Below are 27,337 nucleotides of genomic sequence, written 5' to 3' on the forward strand. Positions count from 1 at the left end.
TTATACCCATATAATACATCTCATACGCATTTCTAAAGCAGCACCAAATACGAAGGCACGAAGGATCATCCTAAGGTGCCATCTTCTTTTAGCCCTGACATGCCATCTTCTTCTAGACCTGACATGTTGTCTTCTTCCAGACCAAGGGTTTATATGATTAATTAGCATCATATTGTAACCTCCGCACCATATTATGTTTGCCGTTGAACTGTGTGACGTAAAACTTATGTTATGTATTGTCTGCCGTCGAATTGTGTAATGTCATATTATAACCTCTTTTTAAACTGTGTAATATTCGATACACTAGGTTTATGTAATATATTTAGCATCTATACTATTTTTAGTTTATACTTTTCATCTAGCTAAACTCTATGTTTATATCATACTTAGATTATGTAATGTCCAGTAAGCAGCCAGGGGCAAAATGGCAGGTGGTGGGGAGGAACACAAAGTTTTTAAAGAAATCCGTGTGTGCAAATTTGACTGAAAGGTAGTCTATGTTATGTGACATAGACAGTTTCTTACAACAATTGTCGGTTACTCTCTTTTGGTCATAGACGAATTGTTAAGAACAACCATCTGAGATCTGCCCCCCCCCCACCCCCAACAAAGAAGGTTCCTTAACAAAAACGGACTGTGAGACGTCTAGAATTGACACGAGTTCAGCTATATTATAGACGAAGTTCTTATGTAGAACTATTTGTGTGGAGCAATGTCACAGACGGAGTGATACCTGTTTGTGATAAGATCGAGATTATAAATACTTTTGCAGAGATGAAACTCATACTGTGATAGGATTTAAGAACTGTCTGTGATAATCTGATCTGATGTAGTGATACGCTGACAGACCAACTCAACTTGCCAATGCTCGTCTTGGTGCTCTTCGTCCCTGGTCTCTCAATCATATCCGTTACATGCCACTGAATTGTAGGCAGATTTTCGCATGGATGAATGCATGCATGCTTGCTGGATCCTTGTCCTAAGATCCATCCACTTGATGTACTAATGACGCACCACTTGCATGCCAAAGTCATTTTCTGCTCGACAAATTCTAGCGCAGAAACTTGGTCCTTAGCAAATCAAACATGGAAATCAGGTAACCGTGTATTTCCATGCACAGCCCCATTTGATTGATTGCCGAGCTTCACATTAGAATTCACAGGTATTCATGGCAGGTGGGGAACTTCCCAGTGGCAGGAACCATGACAAACTACCCTAAAAAGAGTAAGTTGCCATATATTGATTCTATGAGATATATATGATGAAAAACTAGATTTAGTGTTGAAATTGACAAAAACAAAGTTGACTCAGAGGTAGTATAAAAACTACTATATATGATTATTCTATACGTATATAGATCCCCTAGGTTTCCTGTATTCTCAGAGCATACGTTTGTGTCTAAAAAAGAAATTCTTAGATGTATGAAAACTGCCCACATGTATCAGGGTATCTCGTAAAAAAATTATATCTCTAAGGATAACAAAATCCTACTTGAAAAGGAGTTCAGAGGCTACACATCAACCCTCATAGATATACAGAGCCAGGAGACCTTGCGAAGGAAAAGTAAAAGCAGGAAGCAACAAACCAAATGCTCCACAAGCCTCAAGCCTTCTGCAATCATAATCTACATTAACATCTCACCGAGACTACACACGAGAATACCTCGACCAGGTTTACATCCCATTTAGGATAGCCAAGACTTCCATTGTAATCTGTCTCGAAGATTAATACAAGAACATAAGATGCCGGGCTATTATCCTTTGGGAGGACTAAACTTGTACAAATCTCTATTTGCCAGTGCATGATTTGGCAGTAGAGAGTATCCCCTACTCTAATATCTTATTCATAAGATCTACTAATCATCGACGAAAATGATTTAGTATTATGTCATAAGTGATATGCATGTGTTGCTGCTAATATATTCTTTGGATATACTTGTGGTAGCATAATAATATTTTTGATTTTAATATATGCAATATAATTATGTGAGTGGTGTTGCATGGACTGATATTGAGTTAAAGTTTTAAGAAACTTGTACTCGAAATTGGTTGTTTTGTTTGTTCGTGTGTAAGTACGTCGTGAGGACGGGCGTGGTCGGTGGCATAGACTGAGACTAGGTTCAGGGAGAAACTGGGATCAAGACGGTCATGAAGTCACACGAGATGTTTGGATTAAGAAACAATGCACATAAAGATGATCACACTATGAGACATATAAGAGAGTTGTACGGGCTATGGTATGTTAGAGATGAATTGCACCATAACATACACATGGGAGGTGTCCAGTCTATGATACAGAAAATCGTGTTAGGAGGAGTAGACCTATTCAAATGCCGGGCTAGATCAGGCTTTGGGTCAGGCTCAAAAGCCCAGAGCCACCCTGGGCTAGGTTTCAGGCCTAAGCCCGGCCCGATATAGTGAACAGTACAGTTTTTCAGGCCGGGTTTGAGGCTTTTTTTTTAAAAAAAAAGTTTCGGCCCGATATAGGTGAACACTAGCTGGATCGGGTTTTTTGGGCCAGACTGCCATGATCAGGCTTATCTGTCAGAGTACGGTGTGAGGGTATATTATATAGAGCATGACTGTGTGCTATATAGTAGTAATAGAAAAGGCTTGTGTCAGGCGCGGTTGGTCAAGAGATGCATGTGTGCACAAGACCAGACAAACGCTGGGCAAGGAAGCTCAGCCAGAATAAAAAGTAGATATGCATGCAGCTCGGTAGGGAAGCTACTGGATTTGCATGTATATAAGGTTAAAATATGTTCACTAGTGGCTCGTGAAGCTGCCCAATAAAAGAGTAAATTTCAAAAAATTAAATTACACTACTAAAAAAAGTATAAAAGTAATACCAGTTTTTCAACCGGCTCTCTTTATTTGATACTGATAGTCACTAATTATTAGTGTCGGATTTAGAACTGACACTGAAAGTTTTTTTAGTGTCAATTCATGCCTCCAACTGGCACTAAAAAGGTTTTCGAGCAAAAAAATAAACGATCCAGCTCGAAAGAGCAGGCTCGACTGCTGCTCCTGCCGCCACGGTGCTCTCACTGCCGCCACAGCATGCTCAAATCGAACACATTTCATCCCTACAACACATCTCACAATAAAATTCAATACAACAAAACAATAATTGACTTATCTCGTCCATACAACACATCTCACAATCAAATTCAATACAACAACGGGTATTACTAACTTGCTCCACCGGCAACCCTAAAACAACTAGCACTAGCACACGCGAGCTCACCTTGGAAATGATGAACAAGGTACACCCAAAACAACTAGCATTAGTACACATGCGAGCTCACCTGGGAGACGATGAACAAGATACACATAGAGAACATGCAGAAACTTGGTGCAACGTAGTAGCTGCTTCGTGTTGGTATCGAGCCACCGCATCGAGACCCTTGAGCTCAAGCTCTTCAGCCTCCGCATCCACTTGCGTGGCTCCGAGCAGCAGCAGCAAGCCGGAGCTTCAAGTCACAGCTAGTCAACGGGTTTAAGAACATGTTTAGCCGGAGGCCAGGGACCCGGAGTGGATGATGATGACACAACGAAGAGGAGGAGAAGCAGCGACGAGGCAGGAGTGAGGGGAGGGAGAGAGAGAGAGAGGGGAAGAGATAAGGTAGAGAGAGATAAAGACCGAAGAAAAAGACGTGTGAGGACTGAGAAAGAGATAAGGTGGAGCTATCAGCGAACGGACACAAGATGAGCCCAAACGCGATTCAAGAAAATTTCAGATCTCGCTTGCTTTCAGTGGTGGTTGTCATCGGAATCAGCACTGATTTATCAGCCGAATGAATGTGAGGATGAGCCAAAACGCGATTCAAGGAAATTTCGGATCCAACTAATTTTTAGTGGCGGTTGTCACTGGAATCGGTACTGATAGTACACTATCAGTGCTGATTGGTAACACAAACCGGTATTGATAGTCACTTTTAGTGTCGGTTCTTAACACCTCGATCATTGTTCCCACGTGGAAACTTAAGAAACGACACTGATACATCTTCAGTTTTAGTTCCTGTACAACCGACACTAATGTGTCGCTACTTTTTACCAGTTGTGTAGTAGTGTTACGATCGTCAAAATTATCACAAAACTATATTTTTCCCTTTCTATTTTATAAAACCATACTTATTTTGCATCATTTTATTATAAAACTACACTTCTTATAGTTTAACTATTATAAACTACATTTTTTCTCTCTTATTTCATAAAATCACATTTACTTTGCATTACTTTATCACAAAACTATATTTTTGTTACTGTGAACAGATTTGACAAGATGGATCCACGAGTCATACTTACAGGCTACAGCTCTCACCGTTTGTTGACGTAGGCGAATACCTCATGTCACAATTGCTTGCCAAGTTAGCAGATCCTACGTGTTCTTTGGGCTTATTCTCTTGGAAGCTACCGATCTGGCGCGAGTTGAATTCTTGGGTGCAAAAAATTGGTGCTGGTGGGGGTTGGCATTGTACCAAATGGTGAGAGCTGAAGCATGTAGGAATTCAAATGGTGTCATGCCAACCCTCACCAGCACTATTTTTCGCATCTAGGAATTCAACTCATACTAGATTGATAGCTTCCAAGAGAAGGAGCCCAAAGGTCACGTAAGATCTGCTAACTTGGTAAGCAATTGTGACATAATGTAGTCGATCACGTTAGCAAACGGTGGGAGCTGAAGCCTATAAATATGACACGTGGACCCATCTTGTCAGATCTATTCACAGTAACAGAAGTATAGTTTTGTGATAATTAAACTAAAAGAAGTATAGTTTTGTGATAAAGTGAATTAAAGTAAGTATAGTTTTATGAAATAGGAAAAAAAATTATAGTTTTGTGATAGTTTTGACGATTATAATGTAGTTTTACGAAATTTACTCTAATAAAAAAACAGAGAGGCAAGCTACATGTGCAGATCGACGGGCAGAGCATAAGTCAAGACAGAAAGAGAGATTAGAAAGAAAATCTAGAGTTTGGGATTTCATATAAGTTCTTGTATGGATGCTCATCTTGTGAACTTATTTATGTAATAAAGATTAAGTTTTGTAAGTTTTTTTTTCACAATCTTTGTTTTGTTTTTCAGATTAGCTTTTTATGGATCTTTTGGTTTAATATAATTTATCTTGATTTGATCTATCTAAAATCATTCTAAGCATCTAGGTAAGATTTTGAAAATTTTGATGCATTGAATGTTTGTAATTCTTGCATAATCATGAAATTATAGTTTAATCAATTCTTATCACCATCTACCATAGTTTGCTTGCTAACTCTTAATCTAGAGATCCGATTGATCTGATTCTTGTTGCATTAGTTCCATAACATTGTCTAGTTTAAATATAATGTTAATTGTACCAACAAATCTTTCTATACATCATTTTTAGTAACATGATAGTAGTCTGTCTAAAGCGGAATACGAGATTAATATGATTTTTTATCAGGGTGATTTAAATTTTGGATTTAACTTCCGCAATTATTCACCCCTCAAACATGATTCAATTTATCGACAGTAACCATTCAAAATTCGCGGTTACCAAGCTTACCGCTCCGGTCCGGTTTCAAAAACCGAACGGTAACCGAATTTCAATTAAAAAATTCGAAAAACTAAAAAAATAAAAAAAAATCCTAAAAAAACTAGAGACACTTCTAAGATCTTCTATATTTTTGTTTTAAAAAATAATGCCGTTTGCATCATATTCTATAGGGAGTAAGTTTGAAAAAAAAAGAAAAAAGTTGAAGTGTGCGGCTCAGTTATTAACTCATGTTAAGGAAAATCTTAACATGCAAACACATATTTTTCTTGTGTAGGACATATCTTAAAAGTATCTTTAAAATTGATTTCACTTCATTTAGAGTTTTATTAATTTCTCTATGATTTTTACAAAGTTCACAAGTATAAAGTGAATATGTTAAGAAACAACACTATAATTAACTTTTTTATGTCTACCATTATTTTTCCTACATAAATCATAGTATAAATAAACTAATAGAAGTGGTTTCACTAATTTTAGAGGTGTGATGGGTCAGTTATGAATTAATCTATTCGCAATATATTTACACAATCTTGCATGTTACAATAACTAATTCATGAATTCATGTATTTTTAAAAGATATAGGATTATGTAAAAAGACTAACAAAATTAGTTTCATAATTTTTGGATTAGCAAAGAGTAAACTATACATTTAATTTGGTTTAACAAATACATTTTCTCACAGAAAATTTTCAAATTTTTTATGAGTACAAATACTTTTATCATGTAGATCATATTACAAGGAAACCAACAAAATTTGTTTCACTTGATTTGAAGCTCAGATGAATTAGTTATTGATTTTAAAGATTAAGCCAATTTTGGATTTTTTTTTGTTAAACTTCACTGAAAATCGAGAAAATCGTTTGATAAATTGAGAAAACTAAGTGGTTATCGATAAAATCGAGCGGTTATTGATAATACAGAAAATTCGAGAAAACCGCTCGATAAATCGAGAAAATCGCTCGGTAACCAGTCCGATTCGACCGGTTACCGAGAGACGATTCTAATAAATTTTTGAACAAATTTTAAATTTTAGTAAATGAATTTTATACAAATTTCAGTCTAATTTCGAACGGTTACCGTGATAACCACGTATTTTCGGTTATCGATCAGGCTCGGTAACCAAGCCTCAAACGGTAAGTCAAACCTTGCCCTCATATTGCCTATTTAGTAAGTAATCGACCATACAATTTGTCGGAAAATATATTTAGGTGTCAATTCGTGACGAACGACGATATTGCCCAAATTCCTAACATGCAAAGATGTTGGGAAAGTAGTCCAAAATTCCCAACATGCAAAGATTTGATTACTTGCTCATTGCCAAACACTTCAGTGGCTACTAGGATAAGAGAGCTTGCATCATCTGCACAAATGAGTGGGTTTGGTGATGGCTCACAATTAAGATCCACTTGCCGCGCGTACTACGAATGGCCGAACTGATCCAGTGTTCAAGATGGCGCACGTACTGGCATTGCAGATTTAATAAGACCCACAGATCTAGAACAGGAGTATGTATAGGATGTGGATGTTTACTTTCCAACATAGCCCTTGTGACCATCATGTGTGTGATTCAACTAGGCGATAAGCAAGAAAATTAGCGTAGATGTCTTTAAGATACTTTCGGATGTAAGTGATATGGAATTTTGTTGTATATTTCCAATTTGATAGCTCTTTTCGATCGTTGTCAGTCATCGATCAACTTGCCCCTTTTACTACTGCTGCAACTTGTCGATTGTAAAGTTGATCTGAATAGCCTTCGAAAGTAATGCGTGTTGCTAACTACCGTGTTGCTAATGAACATGTTATAATTATCGGGCAGGAGACCTATAATAAATCTTAAAGGCTTATATTACGAAGAGATGATTTATGATAAAATCTATTCTTTATTAGTATTATATTATTAATAGAGATGGATGTGTGAGATTTTCTCCTTATATATATGCAAGGATTCTCACCTTATTGGATAAAAAAAAATAGACTGCTAACTCATTGGATAAAAAAAAAAAAGACTACTAATTGATAATAGCTCTTAAATTAGAAACGCTCTCATTACGTGAGTCAGTATAAGAGTTAGGGTTTTGTATCTTTCTCTTTCTGTTATGCTGCCGTTATAGTCTATTTCATTCTGACGTCAACGTGCGCCGATAACTAGGAGAGCAGGTCTCCGAAATCCTTACTCTTGAAATCCTGCTCAGGGAAAGGATAAATAAGGTTTTTAGGAAACACTCCGTGTGACTGCTCAAGTTTCACATCACGACTCGTCTTTCTGGACGTTTGGGCGCCACCCGCTATCATCATCAACAAATTTGATGCATCATTAGCAGGATCGATCGTGATATCAACACGATGCAACCAGCATCTTCAGCAACCTCTACAACGCAGCATCGGTACGTAAAAAATATGTTACTTTATTTCCTACGGTTACTAATTTAGAGTACAGTAGATCTAAGCATATGTAGCATTTTCATATATATATATATATATATAACTGGATTATATTATGATATTAATTTATCAATTTACGCTCATTAATTATTTATGAATTAAATTAAATTTAAAAGTGTCGTATATTCTAACAGAACACTCTAAATGATGCAACTCTAGTCATACGCTGACACCTTTAGTCTTTGCAAGCTTTCGTCTATGCATGGTAATGCGTCATTATCAAACTTGTCATGCTAGGACTAGTGAAAGTATCTGAATCATTTTGTTCTCCCTTTGATTCATGTCCTGTTCGGTAGCCATCTCATCTTACCAGAATCTTCTCTAAATTAGGTGTAGAGATGACCCTATCGTTAGCTTGTGACTCAGGGGTTGCTCAGAAGGTGACGCCACTTTATTGCCACTTCAGAGCGCGTGCAATCTTTGACGAAAAAAATCTACTGACTTTTCACAAGTGGAGGGGCCTCGATCAACATATGCATTGTGCTCTTAAGAAAGATTCTAAATGCATATACATATTCATTGTAGTCGTCCCTGACGAGGCCTCTATTTTCAGTCAGCATTATTCTTTGTTGTATATATGATTAATCGTATAATTTTTGTCTAGAAACGTAAGTTAAACATAGTAAACCCCTTGGGCCTCTTTTGAAACGTAGGAATTTCATTAGTAAACAGTTCAGTTTCCCCAAGAATCAGAAATAAAAGATCACATGTTCCAAACCGTTCTTAATGATATATTTTCTTTCACTTCTAAAAGTTGATCTAGACGCACCCAAAGAGAATCCTCAAGTGCTATTTTTCATGCACAAAGCATAAGTTCAATTACTATATCCTCCAATGGAGTCTGGCTTGATCATAAAAGTCTGCCGCTTGGTAGGACGTAGGGTCTCATCGCGCTCGGTGCTCCTGAACCTGAATACAATACATAGTGTGCCCAGTTGCTTCCAATAGGCTATAAGCAACAAAACTCGAGCAAATGTCTTTAAGATACTTCCAAAAAGATAACACAATTACCTGTAATAATTCAGTGCTATGAAAAAAACTCAGTTCGATATTACGGAGAGATTATTAGCATGACACCAATGTTATTTTCCAATTGTAAAGCTACTTTCGGTGGCTCCGACAGATCCAGCATATAAGCATTGGAGTAATGTGACCACTGATGACATCTTGCTAATCCTACTAAGATTCTACTTCAAAAATGCAAGTGGCACTTAGTAAATAGGTAATGAATCGATTGTTCAAGTAAGATTGATCTCAATGATATTTCTTTGCTGATTCTGTTCAGTGCCATCAAGCGACATGGCCCTTTTACTGTTGATGCACGTATTCAACTTGTCAAGGAAAAAGTTAATCTCTGAATATGCTTCCAAGTACCAAAGGTAGGATTTCCCTTTTTGTGCTAATAGTGCAACTAATAACTCAATGGCCTAGTCATATCCTGATATCTTTAATCTTTGCAGGCTTTCTTCTGTGATTATGTGTCGTTATCAACTTTGTCATGGTAGGACTAGTGAAAGTATCTGAATCATTTTGTTCTCCTTGATACTTGTCTTGTTCAGTAACCAGCTCAAGCTTACAAGAACCTTCTTTAGATTAAATGAAGAGCTGACCCCATTGTGACTCAGTGTTTGCTCAGAAAAGTGACAAATTTTATATTTTAATTGCATTTCAGCAGGCATGAGACAAAAATTGTGCTACTCGATCAGCATATGAGCTCTGCCTAACGAACGTTATTAAATGTGTGTCCATCTTGGACTTTTCCTTCTGTAAAATCGACACGCAAAGTTTCTGCGTGTTTGGAAAAGAAAACTGTGCTATCTTTTAAGAAGTGCAAGGCAATCAGATCACCATATATAACGTGTTGCTAATGAGCACTCTAAATGCATACAACTTTTGACCAAAATTATACTATCATTTCTTGTCACTGCCTCAGATGGATTATTATGAACGAAATTTAAACTATATCATAGACGGTTATAAAATATTTGTGATATTGAGCTACACATAGATAGGACTAAATAAGACTTGCGTATGTAATATAGCTATACATGTCAGCTTCCTAATACACACATACAATTTTTTTTCTCTCAAAAACCGTCTGTATAAAGTGTCACATTTTAAAAAAAAAAACCATATGAGTGATCCTTCGCCCCTATAAGAAACTATTTTGCTTCCTGACTGACTTCATAATATGTCATACGTCACATAAATAATAACATTACAAACATATACATAAGAACATAGATATACAAAACACATACGAACATATTATTCTATATACATAATCTTAACAGCACACATTGTTCGTAACATAAACATATATATACGCAATCCCTAATTATATCATTTTGTCTTCCAGAAAGATGAGATGATTGATATCATCGACGTCATCTTCCGAAGGATGAGATTATTGACATCATGTCATCCGCTTGCGTTTCACCGCAATCTTAACTTAAGTATTGTCTTCAGTCATCATATCACTATCATCTAGATCATGCTACATCCTGACTAATCCAGTCATGCTCCAGAACCAAACTATATTGCTTCCAAATCTCCTGCCCTTGTTAAGTAAGAGATGATGGTTCAAATCGGTCTTGCAGTTCACGAAAATGTCTCAATTATAACGAACAACAATAGGAAAATTTTCATCAGAAATAAGAGACAATAGAGCACGATACATATCATAAACTAGGTCCATAGTGGTGCCCTTTATAGTAGCGAAAACACATATTCTACAAGATCAAAATCGATGCCAAGCATCCAAACCGTGGAAGTAGTCATAGGAATAACCCTATCTTCTTAGCGCTTGATAGCAGTGAACAAAGACATTCCATTACAGATCTGTGACACACAAACGCCACATTACCCTCAGTACACAGATTGAATCAAACCCTAACAAATCCTGACAAAACCATGATGCAAGCCCTACTCACCTTAGTGCAGGGAAGGGGATTCGAAGACCAGATCTCGAACCTCCCTCGCAAAAACAAATCCTAAAAAACCTTTGTGGAAGGGGCTTGGATGGCAACGAGGAGAGCGAGGGAGATCAACTTCTCATCACTTTAGTGAGGGAGACGAGTGGTTTGTGTCTATGGGGGTAGTGGAAAGCGGAAGAGCAATAGGTCAAATTTAAAATAGTACATGAGTTTTTAACTACATACGGGTTTTTAGAAATTCGTCTGTGTCTATAGTACAGACACGGACGGATCTTACAAGAAACTATTTATGATAATATTATGGATGGGTTTTTCTAAACTTCGTATGTGTCTGTATGATAGAGACAGATGGATTTGTAAAAATCGTTTGTGAGTTCTGACACCCCAAACTACAGTCATGTTACAGATACATCTGTCTTAGCAACAGTTTGTGGGTTTTTTTTGTCAGTGATAAATTCTAAGAAACCATACATGATGTTTCGTCTACTTTCACTAAATCTGTGGTAGTGTATTTTGTGAAAAGTGTATGTACATCATGTGACAAGGCTATCTATTTTGGACTAAATTTTTTTGCGGTGTATGATTAATCCTTATTATGTTTGCCTAAAAAACATATATTAAGACTGAGAAACCAAGTTCAAATATGTCTTGATTTGCATGTCATGATTCATTGACAACGTTGGATTTGAAAAGATTTTGGTTGGCATGAGCTTATTTGTATGTGATCTTGTTTATGGCTAACTAAAGTTTGAATTGAAGCAGACTGTTTCAGAGTCCAGAAAATTATGCTACTTCGAGAGATTTTAGGTTGAACTTCAGGAGTGTACCACTTTTGTGTGATAACACCAGTGCCATAAACTTAGCCAACAACCCAGTTTAATACTCCAGAACCAAACACATAGATGTGAGATTCCGCTCTCTGAGAGACCACAATAAGAAGGGATACATTGAGTTGAGCTACATAGATACTCAACACCAGCTAGCCGATATATTCAACAAGCCTCTAGATGCTACAAGATTTATCTATTTGAGAGGAGAGCTTAGTGTGTACCATCCCTATGATATTGTGTGAGGGGGAGTTATCATTTGTACATACTCTATGTTACTTTTGTTGTATTTGTAATATATTTTATTATGTAAGATAATCATAGTAGTTGAGTTTTGACTTGTATGTCTTTAGTATTTTCGATTGTTAGATTTGAATTTGGACTAAGTTGAGTAGTTGTGTGGAGCAATTTTTTAATCTTAGGCTCTTTTTGATGCTTTGACATGCTATATTTTAAGCATATTTGTTTTCCTTAAGATGAAATTTGGTAATTTTATGAATCATGTAGGCTATGAAATGCTACATTCTTGATCACTATGTTCGTAATTGCTTAGGCTTAGTTAATATTTGTGTTAAGGCTAGTTTGATGAATATCTTTCTCTAGGTCTTCTTGGTTCAAGACAGTGGATTAGGGAATATTGCACTATATTTTCTGTCTTTGTTAAATGTTTAGCTCATGATAGAACCTTGAGAGAACATGTGTTCCTTATATCACAAAGGCACTACTTAACTTGATCTTGTGACTATATTTATAACTTATATAAATTGAATAATCATGAAAAATAAAGTCTCTTGTGCTAAAATATGATCTAGTATGGTTGTCTTGAAGCTTCAAGTTGTTTGTCATACTCAGTTGTGCGACACTTTATTTGGATAAGAGGCAACTTGAGGATAAAATAAAATTCAAAGAAATATGCCTAACTGTTTAAATCTTTTTAATCACTTGATCAATCTAAGTCTTGATTTTATATATGAGCGTTTGCAAAGCCTACTGTCATGAACACTTGTTTGCCTATTTTGAGGTTGAAATTGGCTAGTTCTAAATGCTTATATTGTCTTGGCACGAGTGATGCTTATGTGGTGGTCACTTTGAAAATGATTCGGCTATGTAAAATTAAATACGCCAACAAATTCTTTGAGTTTAGCTTGTCAAGATTCATGATCTTATGTCACTATCTCTTTTTAGCCTCTATGCGATTGTGCGCTCTATGTTCTACCTTTTGGAGCCCTTTGATATTTCTAGCTCTCGCAAATGCTTTATGGTATACATGTAAAAGCTCATTTAGATTTGCATGTTCATAATATTATCCTTGATTTTTGCATTATCAAAGGGGGAGAGCATATGCACAAAGATGAGAATATGCATAAACATGCTTCAAAGGAAGAGAACTGAGAATATTTGCAACAAACCTCAAAGAAAAATAAAAAATATGCATTCATTAAGGAGGAGCATTTGTTTTTTAGTCCTTGAGTTTTTCTCGTTCTTTTGAGGTTTGTGGTTTCTCTTTGCCTCTGTTTGGCCTTTTGCAATCTTTCTTATGCCAAGTGATATAGTTCTTGCTCTTTCTCGAGTTTTGGTCACTTGGACGTGTTTCAATTCTTCAAACCCAATTTTTTGTGTTTTGAGGATTGTTAATGCACTCATCAAGAGGAAAATTGAGAAATCAAGTTGAAATGTGACTTGGTTTTTATGTGATGAGTCATTGACAATGTTGGATTTGAAATGATTTTAGTTGACATGAGCTTGTTTGTGTGTGATCTTATTTATAGCTAATCAAAGTTTGAATTGGAGCAGACTATTTCAGAGTCTAGGAAATTATACCTCACCAGAACATCTGGTGTGTGGATTTTTGACTACACCGGATAGTCTGGTGTTACGGTGAAGTGAGCACCAGAGTATTTTCAGTGCTAAAAAAGAAATAGAAGCAAACATTAGATGGTCTGGTGATAGACTTAGAGAGCGCTGGAGTATTTTCTACAGAGAGGAGATTTTTTGCGCCAAGTTTGAATATGTACGCTGGATGATTCGGTGTGAGTTTGTGAACACCGGACAATGTGTCAAACTTTTTATTGCAGAGAGGTTGCAGAAGGGTAGTTCAGTGGATTGGCATATGCCGGATTATTCGGTGATGTACATGAGATCACCGGAAGCTTCTCTGGACCTTTTCTTGTAGAGAGTAAAATTTTTCTATAACAGATAGTGCTACACTCACCGGATGGTCTGGTATTCAGAAGCAGAACACATCAGAACATCTGGTGTTCACGTTTTCTACAAAATGTGCTCTGAGTTGAAGTTTTTGATTTTGTGCTAACCTGGAGATGTTTGTGCTAACTTGGGAGTTAAGTTTTCTATGCCTATAAATAGAGGGATAAGGCTATGAGAGATGATGAACCAATCATTTGAGCCTCTTATGCCACTCATATGAGAGTATTGTACTAGGGTTTTAGAGGAGATGAGGATGAGTGCTTAGCCTATGTAATAGATGAGAATTTTGAGAGTAAAATCTTTGTAATCCGCTTAAAATAAGGTTAACAACTTTGAGTAATGAAATTTATTTTGTTACATATGCTTGAATTTCCCTCCTTCTAGTTTCCCTCTCTTGGTTTATTGACTTGTGTGTAAGTTTTTTTTTGTGTTGATTTTCTTTTTTCTTTTTAAGCTAAAATTTTAATATCTTGGGAGGTTGTTCTTCTTGTTGTTAAAGGCATAAAATTCACATACACATGCGTATGTGATAGTATCTTGAAAATTCCCTTGCCTTTAGACTATTATCTTGGAGATCTTCTTCACCCGTTGTTCATCTTTTGATTTTTAAGTGATCTTTTCTCAAGATTCAACACAAAATATGAGGATGGGTTATGAATTGGGTTGCTGTGAAACTTAGTGTTCGATTTTAACCATGAGACCCACCTTTTATTGAAACTTCAAATTTGGTTTTTGATTCTTCTCGAAAACTCCAGACTCTCCGGTCTCGTCTCCTAACTTTTTGGGTAGGTGTAGTTTTTTTTTGCGTGTTTATGTTGCATTTTGTTAGGCTCTCTTTTTGGTAGGTGCAGTTTTTAAGTGATAAATAAGAGAAGACTATCAATTTACCAAAAAATCTATTGATATGTCTATTTATTCTCTAGTTGTCACTCTCGATCTTACCAAGACACTGTATGCTCCAGTGACATTTGGCTTGATCATTAAAATCTGGCCCTTGTAGGATGCAGGACCGTCGTGGCTCAGTGTGCCTGAACCTAGTATAGATACATATATGTAGTTTGTCCCAACTGCTTCCTTGTCGCTGTAACACTTTGAGACCGGATTATCGGCCCTAAACCATTCAGTATCTTTAGTTTGAGACTGCATTTCTTACTCGTCCAAAGTCGTTGGTAGAACTGCATGAAGTAGAATTCACATTTTGTGTATGGTACATTTGTCATGTATAAGTACTTGTGGTCCACCAACTGGCATTGATTATTTTCGGAAGCAGAACATGAATTCGAGCAGTAATAAACCGATGATAATTTCCAAGAGGGAAATAATTCGCATACAATATAATCTACTTGTACAACTCTGTACAACCAGGTACCTTGAGCCCTTTGATTTATAGATTAGCCAACAGGTAGCTTATAACTTTTTTATATGGGGTTGAACGAAGGCTATAAAAATTATAGTTCTCAATAACATCTATAAGTTTGTAGTTCATACTTTTCATTTAAAGTTATTGATATATTAATTAATAGAAGTTTTAATGAGCATAATTTCTCCGATTTCGTTCTAATATAACTCTTTTCACGTGAGTATACAAGTATATTGCTCATTTGCTTATGGTAACTTTAATACAATTGAGTTTTGGATACTAGAATAATTAATTAAACATAAAATATACTATACGTACAATGAAGTGAGACGTGTGGGTGAGAGTGAGCCAATACAAAACCACACCAAAAGGATAAGGCCACAGCCTTCATCTCAGAAGGATCAAGTAACTTCATTTCGAAGTGACACGTGCGTGTGAGTGAGCCAAGACAAAACCACACCGCCGTCGTCCATGACGATGAACATACAGCGCAAGGACATAAATGGCATGCCGACCCAAAAGGGGCAGTATCTGACATGTACACTCGTGTATCCTGCCTCCCGTTTCTCGCTCCTTTTTACTACAAGGGACAACACGGCACAGGCGTGAATCCGTGGAGCGGACAAGTGCCGGATATCCATAACACTAAGGCCCTGTTTAGTAACGCTATGTGGAGTGATTCTGCGTAGGAATCACTTCACGATTTATATTATGAAGTGGGAGTTAAAAAATCTAGTTTTCACCTGATTTTTGATTAATTCTCCTCGATTTTAATGTAATATTATCTTAGGAATTACTTCCACCACTAATATACCAAACAATTTTACAAACAGAATCACTTCCACCACAAAATCACTTCCACCTTATTTCTATCACAAAATCACTCTCGTACCAAACGACTCCTAACAATTTGGTTGAGATCGAGTATAGATCTTTGATTAGATAAATTCGAGAGAAGCTGGGGGTGTATGTGTAAAAAAGGGTGGACATGTGGAACAGGCCGTGATCCAATCCCAGCCAAGAGATCGGCGCCAAAGAAAGCGCTCTGCACAACAACTCCCCCCTCCTCTCTCTCTCTCCCTTCCAGAGAGCAGAGCAGAGGCCATTCCTCTCTTCTCCACCACCTAGTCGGCCCTCTCTCTCTCTCTCTCAGAGGATACTACCCTTTTCGCTGCGCACAAATAAGAGACGAACAGAAGAGAAGGGGGCGGAGGAAGCATTCGTCCAGGACTGCAGTGCCTGCCTGTTTCTTGCTGCTTCGTGGCTTCCCCTGCCATGTCCATGGGTATCTTTCTGCTCATCTTGCCTCGAGATTCTTTCTTCCTATGGCGTACTGCTGTCTCTTCACTTCCTCTGATGGATTGGAGCGCTACTGCTAGCCGTCCCTCCGCCTTTTCCTCGGTGGCGATGGCGGTGCTAGGGTTCTGCTCGGCCCTGCCCTGCTCTTGGTTCTTGGAAGTTGGAACTAGCAGTTTCCTGCAATCCATGGCGCTTGGTTTTCCAGAAACGATCATGCGATTCTCCGTGCACCCGTTTCTCTTATACTTTCTATTATCTCCACCTGCTATTTTTTTTTCTTTCGCCGTTTTGTGCAGCAAGAAAATTGTGCCGGAGTTAATGGTTTCATGTGGTGTGGGCGCAGATGAAGGCTATGGCCCTACCTGGGACAGCGACGACGAATACGACAACTTCATACGCAAGATGAACCCGCCAAGGTGCATTCGCAATTCACATGCTGCTCTATCCTCTCCTGCATGCCACAAGGATCAATCCCCCAGTATAACACAGAATTTTTGTTTGCTAACACTGAAGGGTTCTATAAATCTTGTTTCTTAATCATTCTGGTCGATTTTGGTAACTGCAGGATCGTGATCGATAACGATTCTTGCGCCGATGCGACAATTGTCAGGGTATGTTACTCTAGTTTTCTGAACTGTGCAATTTCATTCTTGCGATATCAGTATTTACCAATTCGTTTCTTTCGCCTTTTCTTTCAACTTTATTGTAGGTTGACAGTGCAAATGAATATGGGATATTACTAGAAGTGATCCAGGTCCTGATTGATCTGAACCTGGTGATAAGTAAGGCCTATATAACCTCAGATGGTGGATGGTTCATGGATGGTAAGCTTGTGTTATAAATAGCCTCATTGTACCTGTATTTTTCTTGGTTTCTTTAGTCTCAACCAAAGCCAGACTTAATAATTCAGCTTTCTTGAGGTTTCCAGTCTTTAATGTAACTGATAAGGAAGGAAAGAAGCTGAAAGATAAGGAAGCCATTGCGCAAATCGAAGACTACATTAGAAAGGTATAACTCTACAATCATGTGGAGCAGTCACGCTTTCCATCCAAAGAGCATTTGGTGGCTAACAATTTAACACAATCTTGGAACATCTAGTCCTTGGGTGCAGATTCAAGATATATACCTTCACGCCGGAGATCGGTAGGCGTTGCCGCTGCAGCTGACCACAATGTCATCGAGTTGACAGGGACAGACCGGCCAGGCCTTCTCTCTGAAGTCAGCGCGGTGCTTGTCAGCCTTAAGTGCAACGTGGTCAGTGCTGAGATCTGGACCCATAACACCAGAGCTGCAGCCGTGATGCAAGTCACCGATGAGGACACCGGATTGGCAGTCACAGACACCGAGAGGGTGGAGAGGATCAAGGAGAGGCTATCTTACCTGCTCCGAGGAAGCAATCTTTCCCGGGGAGCCGCCATGGCGGAGTCGTCAGGGACTGCCACAACGCATACTGATAGAAGGCTGCACCAGATGATGCTTGATGATGGCGACTATGAACAGCTCCAACAGCATGCTCCAGACCATTCTCTGAGACCTAATGTTACCGTAAGGAATTGGAATGACAAGGACTACTCGGTGGTGACCATCCGGTGCAAGGACAGGCCCAAGCTTCTGTTTGATACGGTTTGCACTCTGACAGACCTACACTATGTTGTTTTCCATGCAAACATTGATGCCAAGGATAATCAAGCTTACCAGGTGAATACACTGATCCAAACATCTCCCACTCGTCATTGACATTATGTATATTCGTCAAATTTGGTTCAATAAAACCGTATGACATTTACATGGATGCTCTTCTGAAGGAATTCTATGTAAGGCATATCAACGGATCGCCAATGAACACTGAAACTGAGAGATTGCGAGTCATCCAGTGCCTTGAAGCAGCTATTGAACGGAGGGTATCTGAGGTAACAATTCCGTGCACTTATCTGAAATCATATCACCAAAAATGCAAAACTACTAGTCACCCTTTCCTCATATTGGTTGTCCCAGGGTGTCAAACTTGAGCTGTGCACTAATGACAAAGTCGGCCTACTATCCGAGGTCACCCGCATCTTCCGCGAGAACAGCCTGACTGTCACAAGAGCAGAGGTGAGCACGAGAGGCAGGATGGCTGTCAACACCTTCTATGTTCGCGGTTCTGCAGGAGAGGCAGTTGATCAGAAGACAATAGACTCCATCAGGCAAGCCATAGGCCAGAACATTCAGGTGAAAGGCCAGCCTGAGCCACCGGAGCCACAGAGGAAAGAGTCCCCCACATGGTTCCTCTTCGCTAACTTGTTTCGGCCGAGGTCTCTCTACAGTTTCGGGCTATTCATGCGTTGATTGCATCGTCCCGTTCTGAAAATCGCCCTGTAAATCCATTATTCATGAAGCGATCCAGGAAAATCGGGGTCAGAAAGAGCAAAGCCTCCATTCTGCTTCATTGGTCAGGATTGGATATAGGTAGCATATGGGGATATTTATATATCATCATTGTTTGTAAATATACTGAATTTCGCCATCCCCACGTTGTACATATAGTGTAGACGAAGGGTGTAAATATAAACTGTGCAAAATATGATTAAATCGCAGATTGATACTACCTCAGGCAGCCAGTGCCTTTTTCCCAAATATTTCCATGCAAAAAGACAAGCGACAATTCCTTTATATCTTCCATGATACTAAAATTGAGAGGTCAAGTCAGCTCACTTTGCTTTCGAATTATTGCAGCTGTCCTGCCACTGGAATCCGCATGACAGCAATGGTCGCTTCAAATTCTGTGGTGGGAGGTCAGACGCGAGTCAGTATTCAAAAGCATGCGGTTATCCCCTTACCTGAAGCTTTGGTGATCGAGACACAATACATCAAGTTGCGCTGATGGGCTGACGCAGACAAAAGTGCATCAAAACCAAATCAGCTTCTGTGGCTGATCTGTGATCCTGTCATCTATCACATTCACTCCGGTATGTGATCTCCGATTGAGGATGACGATGAGGCAGTTGTGACGTCGCATCCTGCTCTCATTGCCTTGGAGCAGCCTACAGATGTGTCGGTCTGTGCCTGAAAGTTCAGTGGGGAGCCATAAGAGTAGCTGAAATGAGAATCTAGAAATAGGTAGCACAAGAGTTAGCTCGGAATGTTTGTCACATTCTGGGTCCTCTCTATCCTCCCTTTGCCTGTCAATAGTGCTGCTTTTGGCTCCTGTGATGATTGGCTGATAGCACATATTTCCGCTTTTGAATGGTGACATTTGATCCACAAAGGCATGAATGATAAGGGCTGCAGCACCAATAATTCACATTGAGGTCAAGCAGAAGTGGATCCTTTCAACAGCATGACATTGCTGAACGGCAAAAGCAGCTTTTGTTTGCTTTGCAAAGAGGCGCAAAGGAGCCATTAGAAGCACGCCTTGCTCGCCAGGGATCCAGTGGAATGGTCTGAACAATGGCAAAGTGCCACCAAGTGCCTTATCCGGTAAGGAATTAGGCAGATGCAAGTGTCAAGAGCCAGGCGGTATGAATATAATTATTACGTTGCTGTTCTCCACATGTAGGAATCCAAGCATTTGTGCAGATTCAAGGTACCAACACAATTTTATCCTTCGGTAGAGGAGAAAACCGAGTGCAAAAGCAGGTTTGGAAAACATTCTGGTAATTGGCAAATTGATTGTATCGAGAAGTAACATTCTGGTAATTGGCAAATTGATTGGTATCGAATGTAACAGCACTTCAATTTCTGATGAAGTTTCCCTTTGGTTTCGGCAAAAATGACATGACTACAAAACTGTCGTGTTTTAACATTGACATACAACAGCTGATATGTGACAGTACAAAAAAAAACTGAAAAGTAATAAAAACTCCACTGTGCTAAGAAAATTTTGCGATCGTATAGCACAATGGAGAGCAACTCACTCTGGAGAGCAAGAGAAATAAAGCCTTTGATAGTTGGTAGAAGAGATGCCTTCTGAAGTGCTGGAGGCATTGCAGATAGTTATGGCACTTGTTCTAGCCAAGCTATATACAAGAGGGAATGCTTCATACAGCTAACAGGGGTATCTTGACCATCTGCTTTTTTAGTTCGGTGTGTCCAACTTGAAGTTAGACAATGCACTGCATCATGTGCATGCTAAGTTCGTCAGCTAGATCTACTACCAGCACTGACCAAGAACCGAGTGGCAAGAGCAACATAATCAATGTATGTTGTACACAGGCCAAACAGCTGAATATGGAGAAAATATCACCGCCTCCTTTTTTGACCTTTCCCCTTCCCCAATTGTCCAGATTTAAAAGCACTTTCCTGTTCTTGAAGGAAAGCCATGGCTTTCCCATACTTCTCAGCCCTCTCTTGCTCTTGTTTCACCCTCTCTTTCTCCTTCACAGCAGACAGGAAATAATTATCCTTGCGCAGCTCACGCACTGCTCCCTTCTTCTCACTCTTGAGGCGTTTCTTCAGCTTCTTCATTTGTGCCCTTTCTCGATCAGGATCATAATCAAGACCCTTAATGTAACTGCAAAAAAGAGAAGATAGGAGGTTCAGAAAAAATAGGGTAACATTTTTTTTCAATAGACTGATGATTGGACATTTCAAGAACAAAAGAGAAAAAAATGGCATAGGCAATACAGAATACCAACAAATACATACTTTTCTTCAAATTTTGGAGTCAACTGTTTGATCGGTTCGGGCTTCTTCTTTCGCATTCGGAGTGGCTCTCTTGAAGCATTGTGTTCATCACTCTTCTTTTTAATCAAGTCAATTACTTCCCGGAAAATGTCTTGTAACAGGCCTGGTAAGTCGGATTTATCCAGAATTTCGTGCAGTAGAGAAGATATTGGAAGGAAGATTTCTGGGAATGAGCATAGTTCTTCATGTATAATAACAAAGCCCCTCAAACATTCAGCCACAGATAGAAGTACACCAGCCCTGCAGGAAAATGTATTGGCTTAACAAGAGAGAGAAATATTCAGTGTCCAATCATGAAGAAATTACGAACACATGCTTACTTAAAACTATCAGATGAGAAATAAGGGGCGTCAGGATTCATGCAAGTGATTTCCAGGACATTCACTGGATTCACGTCATGCACTTTTTCACAGATACTGAGCCATGGTTTCGATGTCTTGAGCTCCATAAATTGATCGTTAATCTACACCCAATAGATATTCTGCTTAATATTAACCAACGAGCAGAAAACATGCTCAACACCTGAATTCAGCTTACCTGATTGTGTAGTTGAGTTCCCACATTTCCTTTAAGAGATGTTACCAGAAGAGATTGCAGAAAAACAATAGCTTCAGGGCAGAACTTCTTAGATTCTTTAGTAGCCTACAGATGTAAATTTGAAGGAGAAAATGAGTTTATGCTGCTATGAAAAAGGAAATGGAAAAACTAGGCCATATACATTAGTTAATACAAGAGCCATTCAGGAAGCGATTAATCACTTCCAAAGAAGTTTCAGGTCCTGCTTCGTACTGAATGAAAAGGGAAATTCAGCTAACAACTCCTAAGATTTAACTATTTATTTAATTGGGTAAAAGATCTTTCATGGACTCTGAGAATACAATCTTTACTCTTTGGAAAAAAAGGAACTTTAAACACAAGGTTGTACGAAGTTTAAGAGCATACCGCAAGCACCATGGAACACAAGAAAGAACCAACAGCTACATCTCGACCCGATTGTATAGGACAGCGCATCAGATATTCGCACATCAGTAGAAGCATAGGAGTTGCTACAACATGTCGGAAGTCGGAGCAGGGAAAAATAAGAGACCATAACCTCAGGAGAAGTAATGTCTTCAAATTTGGCCAGCTGCTCATTCCTGTAAGATTTAAGGAGACAACATGGCAAACGGCACATTAATGAGAACAAAATCAGTTTCCCATAAATCATACAATTCTTATCTCACAAACCTGGAACTTTAATATCTTCACATAGACGAGTGCGTGTATGAATAAGCCGCTCTCTCGCACAGATAGCAGCGAAATATGGAGTCTCTCCACTCATCTCAATTAAAGGCTTAACGAGTGTGTCAATTATTTTGAACTTCACTGGTCTTTGAGTAGCTAAAACTGCAAAGTACTGCAGGAGAACACCATAGAAAACCTGCCAAAGGGATCTAAATATTAGAAAATAAGAGTTCAAAAGGTGCAGAGGGATTTAATGTGATATCATAAAAATGTTAAACTAGTACAAGTGTCAACACAATGAACTTAGGAAACATGTCACATACTTGCATTTTTCGTCGGTTTTCAGCTGCAAGCCTTATTGAATTGCATGTACGTATTCGCCTAAGAATCTCAATTATTTCAATTTCTGAATGACCATCTAGCAAGGAGGATAGATCTTTTAGGTTATTTGGTGCATCTATCACAAAAGGAAGGTCACTATCCTTGACTTGTGGTGCTGCATTTGATTCTCTCTTCAAAGTTTGTACATCGTTTTTAACCACTTTGCCATTGATCCCGTGTTCCTTCTCCTTGAAATCCTCAATTTCATCTTCTCCTACATCAACCTCATCGTCATCACTTTGCTCCCAATCTCTAGCAGATATATTACCTAAGTCATTGTCACTTGAATCTTCTTCATCAACATCTTCATCATCATATTCTTCATTAGCAGCCTCATCATCACCAGCATGTTCATCATCACTTTCTCCATCATCAGATGCTGCTGCATCATCACCAATCTCTCTACCCTCCTTTTCATAAATTTCATCAACCCAGCCTTTTTTCTTTCTTTTTGACTCATCCAAAGTAAAGGAATCACCAAGATCATCACCAGATATAGGTTTTGAGTTGTCCAGCTTCATGTGGTGATCATCCTCGTTGTCATCATCCTCATCAGATGAATCAGCAGTTCCAAACATTCTTTTTTGGCGTTCCTTCTACAGAGAAGACCAGCATCAGAGAGAAATTTCAATATCAGCACTTCACTACTCCCCAAACCAAAAATCTAGTCATGTGGTAGGACTACAAACAAAAAAAAAAAGCCATGTTGAATTTTGGATAGCAAAACAATACTCACACTAGAATAATTCAGATACAGAAACTCAAAATGTATGTAAGATAAGAAATGACAAGCTTTAAATAAGAACGCAACAATGGTTAAGTCCAATGCCAAAGTCATCGAACAAACCTCCAACTTCTCAAGACGTTCTTTTTCTTCCTGCGCTATTTCCTCTGGGGTTTTTGTCCTGTCTGATGGGCGAGCACGTTGATCCATTACCATTTCTTTCACCAGTTTGTCATATGTGTCTGCCTTTGCCTGACATGTAAATAACAAAATATATGCAACTTTAGTATCATGAACTGAAAAATTACAACTCGATGTTAAACATGCAGATTGTCCATGACAGACAGCCAAAACCTGTGAAAAAAAAGAGATGAATAGCTATGTGGACAAACATCCAGCAGAAACACTCATTACGCATAGCCAGATCTTACGTGCTTTATCAGAATCAATGGTTCAAATGAGCCATTGAGCCCATTCCATCCTCATCAATCTACAGTTTCACTCATGCTACCAGAAATTTTGATAGAGAGCTATGAAAAAATTAAGAGCCTTGCAATTGTGGGTGATCTAAAAACTGACTACCTTGTTTAAAATTTCTTTCCCTGTCAAGCCAGTACTTGAATCATTTTTGTTCACCTTGACCTTAGCTGACTCAGTTAAGGACAGTAACGCCTGTGTCTGGGCCAACGATGCAAAATCACTGTCTAACTTATCCACGAGATGTTCATCCTCTTCCCTCTCCTTTGCTTTTTGGGCCTGCATCAATACAAGCAAATTGTTTTAAGCCGCACTCTGCATGCCACACACCACTTTTTTTTTGAGAAATATGAAAAATAAAAGACCGAACATAGAACAGCAAGTATTCTATGTGAAAATCAGGTACAGCTAAGGACCCAGGCAGCGCACATAATGTGGTCGAGCATAAAGCAGCAGAAATATAGCATAATTCATTAAAAGTATGCTATAGCATAGTGCATAAGTGGACACCTTGATGAATGCATGATAATCAATGCCAAGAAAAACAGGCATACAAAAGCTACATTCAGGTTTCTCTGGTATATATCCAGGGGAAGAAGTCAGAGAAGTCGGGCATAAAATCAGAAAAAGGTTTGTGAAAAAAAGCAGAAGTGCCAAGAGTTAAACACATTGAAATGGATGTACCAAGAGTTATGTTGAAATAAGCCTAGTTTTTTTTTTAGGCTTCAGAGTGACAGGAGATTTCAGCAGAAGAGCAAACTAAGAATTGACCCTTAGGTTATACTAAAGGAAATATGCTGTTCTAGCTAACAGTACTAGACCTAAAGGTGTACTAGACCAAAAAGGCATCAACCGAGAAAAGGGGAGCAATGATCCCTAATAAATATGATAGTTCAATTAATAGAAGTCGCACAAGACGCTCTACCTTATAAAATTTACTCTTTGAAATAATCTCCATCATAACTTCCTTCTTGCTCTTATGGCCCTGAAAACACAGTAATTGGAATGAGGTCACAACATATGGATCACATAATAGAATCCCGATCTGAACTTCAAACTATAGCTATGCCACTTACATGTGCTTCTTCGGGCAGAGCAGTCTCTGAAGATCGATCACCACTTTGAAGAGATAAGCGTTTCTTTGAGAGAATCATTTTACCTGAAATTATCAAAGATTGGACACAATGAACATAAAAAACAATAACATCGATTCAAATGGATGGGAAGTATAAGTCCTTTTAATGCCATAATTTTACATTAGAAGCATTTAGTCTGATGATCATTCTTATTCTTTCTAATGTTGAGGTTACCAACTCAAAATGTCAGAACTAAATTCAGCACACGATTGTTGTAAAGCAACTCGTTAACTACAGGAGATTTAGGTATTGAACCATCACAAGTACTCATGCAATATACATCAACATCAAAACGAAATTATGTTTTGCTCTCAGTATCAACGAAAAGTGAACCTAAAGATGAATATGGAGAACCCACGTGAAATTGGAAACCATAATGCAGCTTCGCAAACCATATACAATGCAGATATACATATTCTAAAAGACATCGCTTGGTCTACAGTAAAAAATGACGGAGAAAACAGGACTGGATTGTACTCCAATACGGCAATAAGAGCAGACAAGACGAGCAATAGCATACCTTCCTCGTCACTCTCATCATCAAGAGGCACCTCTTCATCAAAATCATCTTTTTCCGAGAGCGTGTAAGCATCGTGAACATTGATTTCGTCTTCATCCTCATCAGACAGATTGTATTTGCTTTCTCGTTTCAACTTCACCTAGAAATCATCAGAAAATGGGGAGATTGAAAAACTATGCATTAGAACCCAGCATTTTAACAAGTACTAGCATGAGATTTTATCCAGTAGTTGCTTATTCTCTTTTGGCCCAAGCATGTCAATGTTAGAGAAATAGTAGAATTGTAGGAGGGGCTCTAAGAATCTAAACGAACAATCTCTTCGCTCAGGAAAAGAAGAAACACATACCAAGCGCTCGCGCTGCTGGCGGAGGATGGCCTTGTCGAACTCGGGCAGGGTGTCGTCCCTCTCGCCGATACGCCGGTCGTGGAACACGGACGACTTGGCGCTCTCCTCGAACTCCTTGAGCAGCGTGTTCTCCCTCTGCAGCAAGCCGAATCAGTCACCAAATCAACAGGCGGAGAAAGAGCGTGAAGTCCCCACCGCTTCCGGTAGCAAGCGCTGCTAGGCCCAGTAGTCACTTACCTTGCGGATGGCCTCGGAGCGGGAACGCGCGACGCGTCGCTCCTCGCCCTTCCGCTTCTTGCCGAGGACGTCGAACTTGCGGCGCGACCAGATGGCCTCGAACGGGTTGCTCCGCTCCGCCGCCGCCGACGCAACGCCGCGCGCCTTCATGGCCACCTTGGCCGGGCCGTTCTTGCCCTTCTTGCCTTTGCTCTTCTTCTCGCCAGCCGCCGCCGCCGCCATGGGCTTCCTCTTCGCCATGGCCGGGAGGGGAGGACTGTGCTACTAGGTTTAGTGCAGGTTTCTCCTGTATTTATATGATTTGATAACCGTCAGCCCAGCTCGGCCCACGACCGCGTGCCTCATAATTTTTTTCTAGTCCTTATCCATGTATATTAAACATATTTTATCGAACTAGTTTTTCCGTTAGATTCCTCTACTGAACGTGAGTCTGTCTTGATCCTTTTAAAAATTCGATTCTATTTTTTATAATTTTTTACTATATATATGAAGTAGCATATCTCATTATAAACAGATGAATAAAAAATAGATAGTTTTTTCTCTATATTATGTCTTTTTTTTTTAGTTGTTCTCTCGAGTGATTATTGACTATACTCGGTAGTAACAGTTTTTTAACAGTTATCAGCACGAGATTCTGCTAGGAGAAGCTAGAGAATCAGATCGTCTCGCTCGTAAGGATTGAAAGATACGAGATCATCTGATATGTTTTCTTGATGCTACCGTTTTCGTGAGTAAATAGATCTACGAACAGTAGCCCGTAGCAATTAACAGTAGCAAACAAATCTATAGTATCGTGTAGCATCGTCGCTGTGAAAATCGATCATATGGACAGTACTAATCGCAACAGTAGCAAACAGATGGCATCGCATTGGTGGGGCCTACAGCCACCACCAAGCGCCGCCGGTCAGCAAACCAGTGTCATGTGTCGCCGACCGGCCACCGAAAGGAATGGCGGCTAGGGTTTCCAACCCTAGCCGCCCTCTCAAATATGCGGGCAATATTGGGCCAGGCCAACCAAAAGA

At 39.1% G+C, this 27,337-nt stretch overlaps 2 protein-coding genes across 3 annotated transcripts; one reads left to right on the forward strand and one right to left on the reverse strand.

The window, feature by feature from the left end:
• Nucleotides 1-16,364: 16,364 nt before the first annotated feature.
• LOC133912846 (ACT domain-containing protein ACR4-like) lies at nt 16,365-20,319 on the forward strand. 2 transcript variants are annotated; one of them, XR_009908908.1, is made up of 10 exons: nt 16,365-16,591; nt 16,949-17,021; nt 17,171-17,216; nt 17,315-17,429; nt 17,534-17,613; nt 17,704-18,303; nt 18,411-18,515; nt 18,601-19,053; nt 19,321-20,064; nt 20,144-20,319. XR_009908908.1 is itself a non-coding variant. In XM_062355779.1 (8 exons), exons 1-8 carry the CDS (start codon nt 16,582-16,584, stop codon nt 18,931-18,933), a joined length of 1,362 nt encoding a protein of 453 aa, XP_062211763.1. In that variant the 5' UTR covers nt 16,365-16,581; the 3' UTR covers nt 18,934-19,221. The 2 variants fall into 2 exon arrangements, 1 of the variants encoding a protein (XP_062211763.1); XM_062355779.1 differs by lacking the exons at nt 19,321-20,064; nt 20,144-20,319 and having other exon boundaries at nt 18,601-19,221.
• A 193-nt stretch (nt 20,320-20,512) lies between these two features.
• Nucleotides 20,513-26,583, reverse strand: LOC133912845 (uncharacterized). Its single transcript, XM_062355778.1, has 14 exons — nt 26,316-26,583; nt 26,079-26,213; nt 25,733-25,871; nt 25,153-25,235; nt 25,002-25,061; nt 24,182-24,355; nt 23,723-23,851; nt 22,818-23,471; nt 22,498-22,690; nt 22,213-22,406; nt 21,808-21,912; nt 21,591-21,733; nt 21,232-21,510; nt 20,513-21,097 (listed from the first exon to the last, which is right to left on the reverse strand). Exons 1-14 carry the CDS (start codon nt 26,553-26,555, stop codon nt 20,827-20,829), a joined length of 2,799 nt encoding a protein of 932 aa, XP_062211762.1. The 5' UTR covers nt 26,556-26,583; the 3' UTR covers nt 20,513-20,826.
• Between the last annotated feature and the right edge of the window lie 754 nt (nt 26,584-27,337).

This window comes from Phragmites australis, chromosome 3 (assembly GCF_958298935.1).
Source record: "Phragmites australis chromosome 3, lpPhrAust1.1, whole genome shotgun sequence".
Classification (NCBI taxonomy): domain Eukaryota; kingdom Viridiplantae; phylum Streptophyta; class Magnoliopsida; order Poales; family Poaceae; genus Phragmites; species Phragmites australis.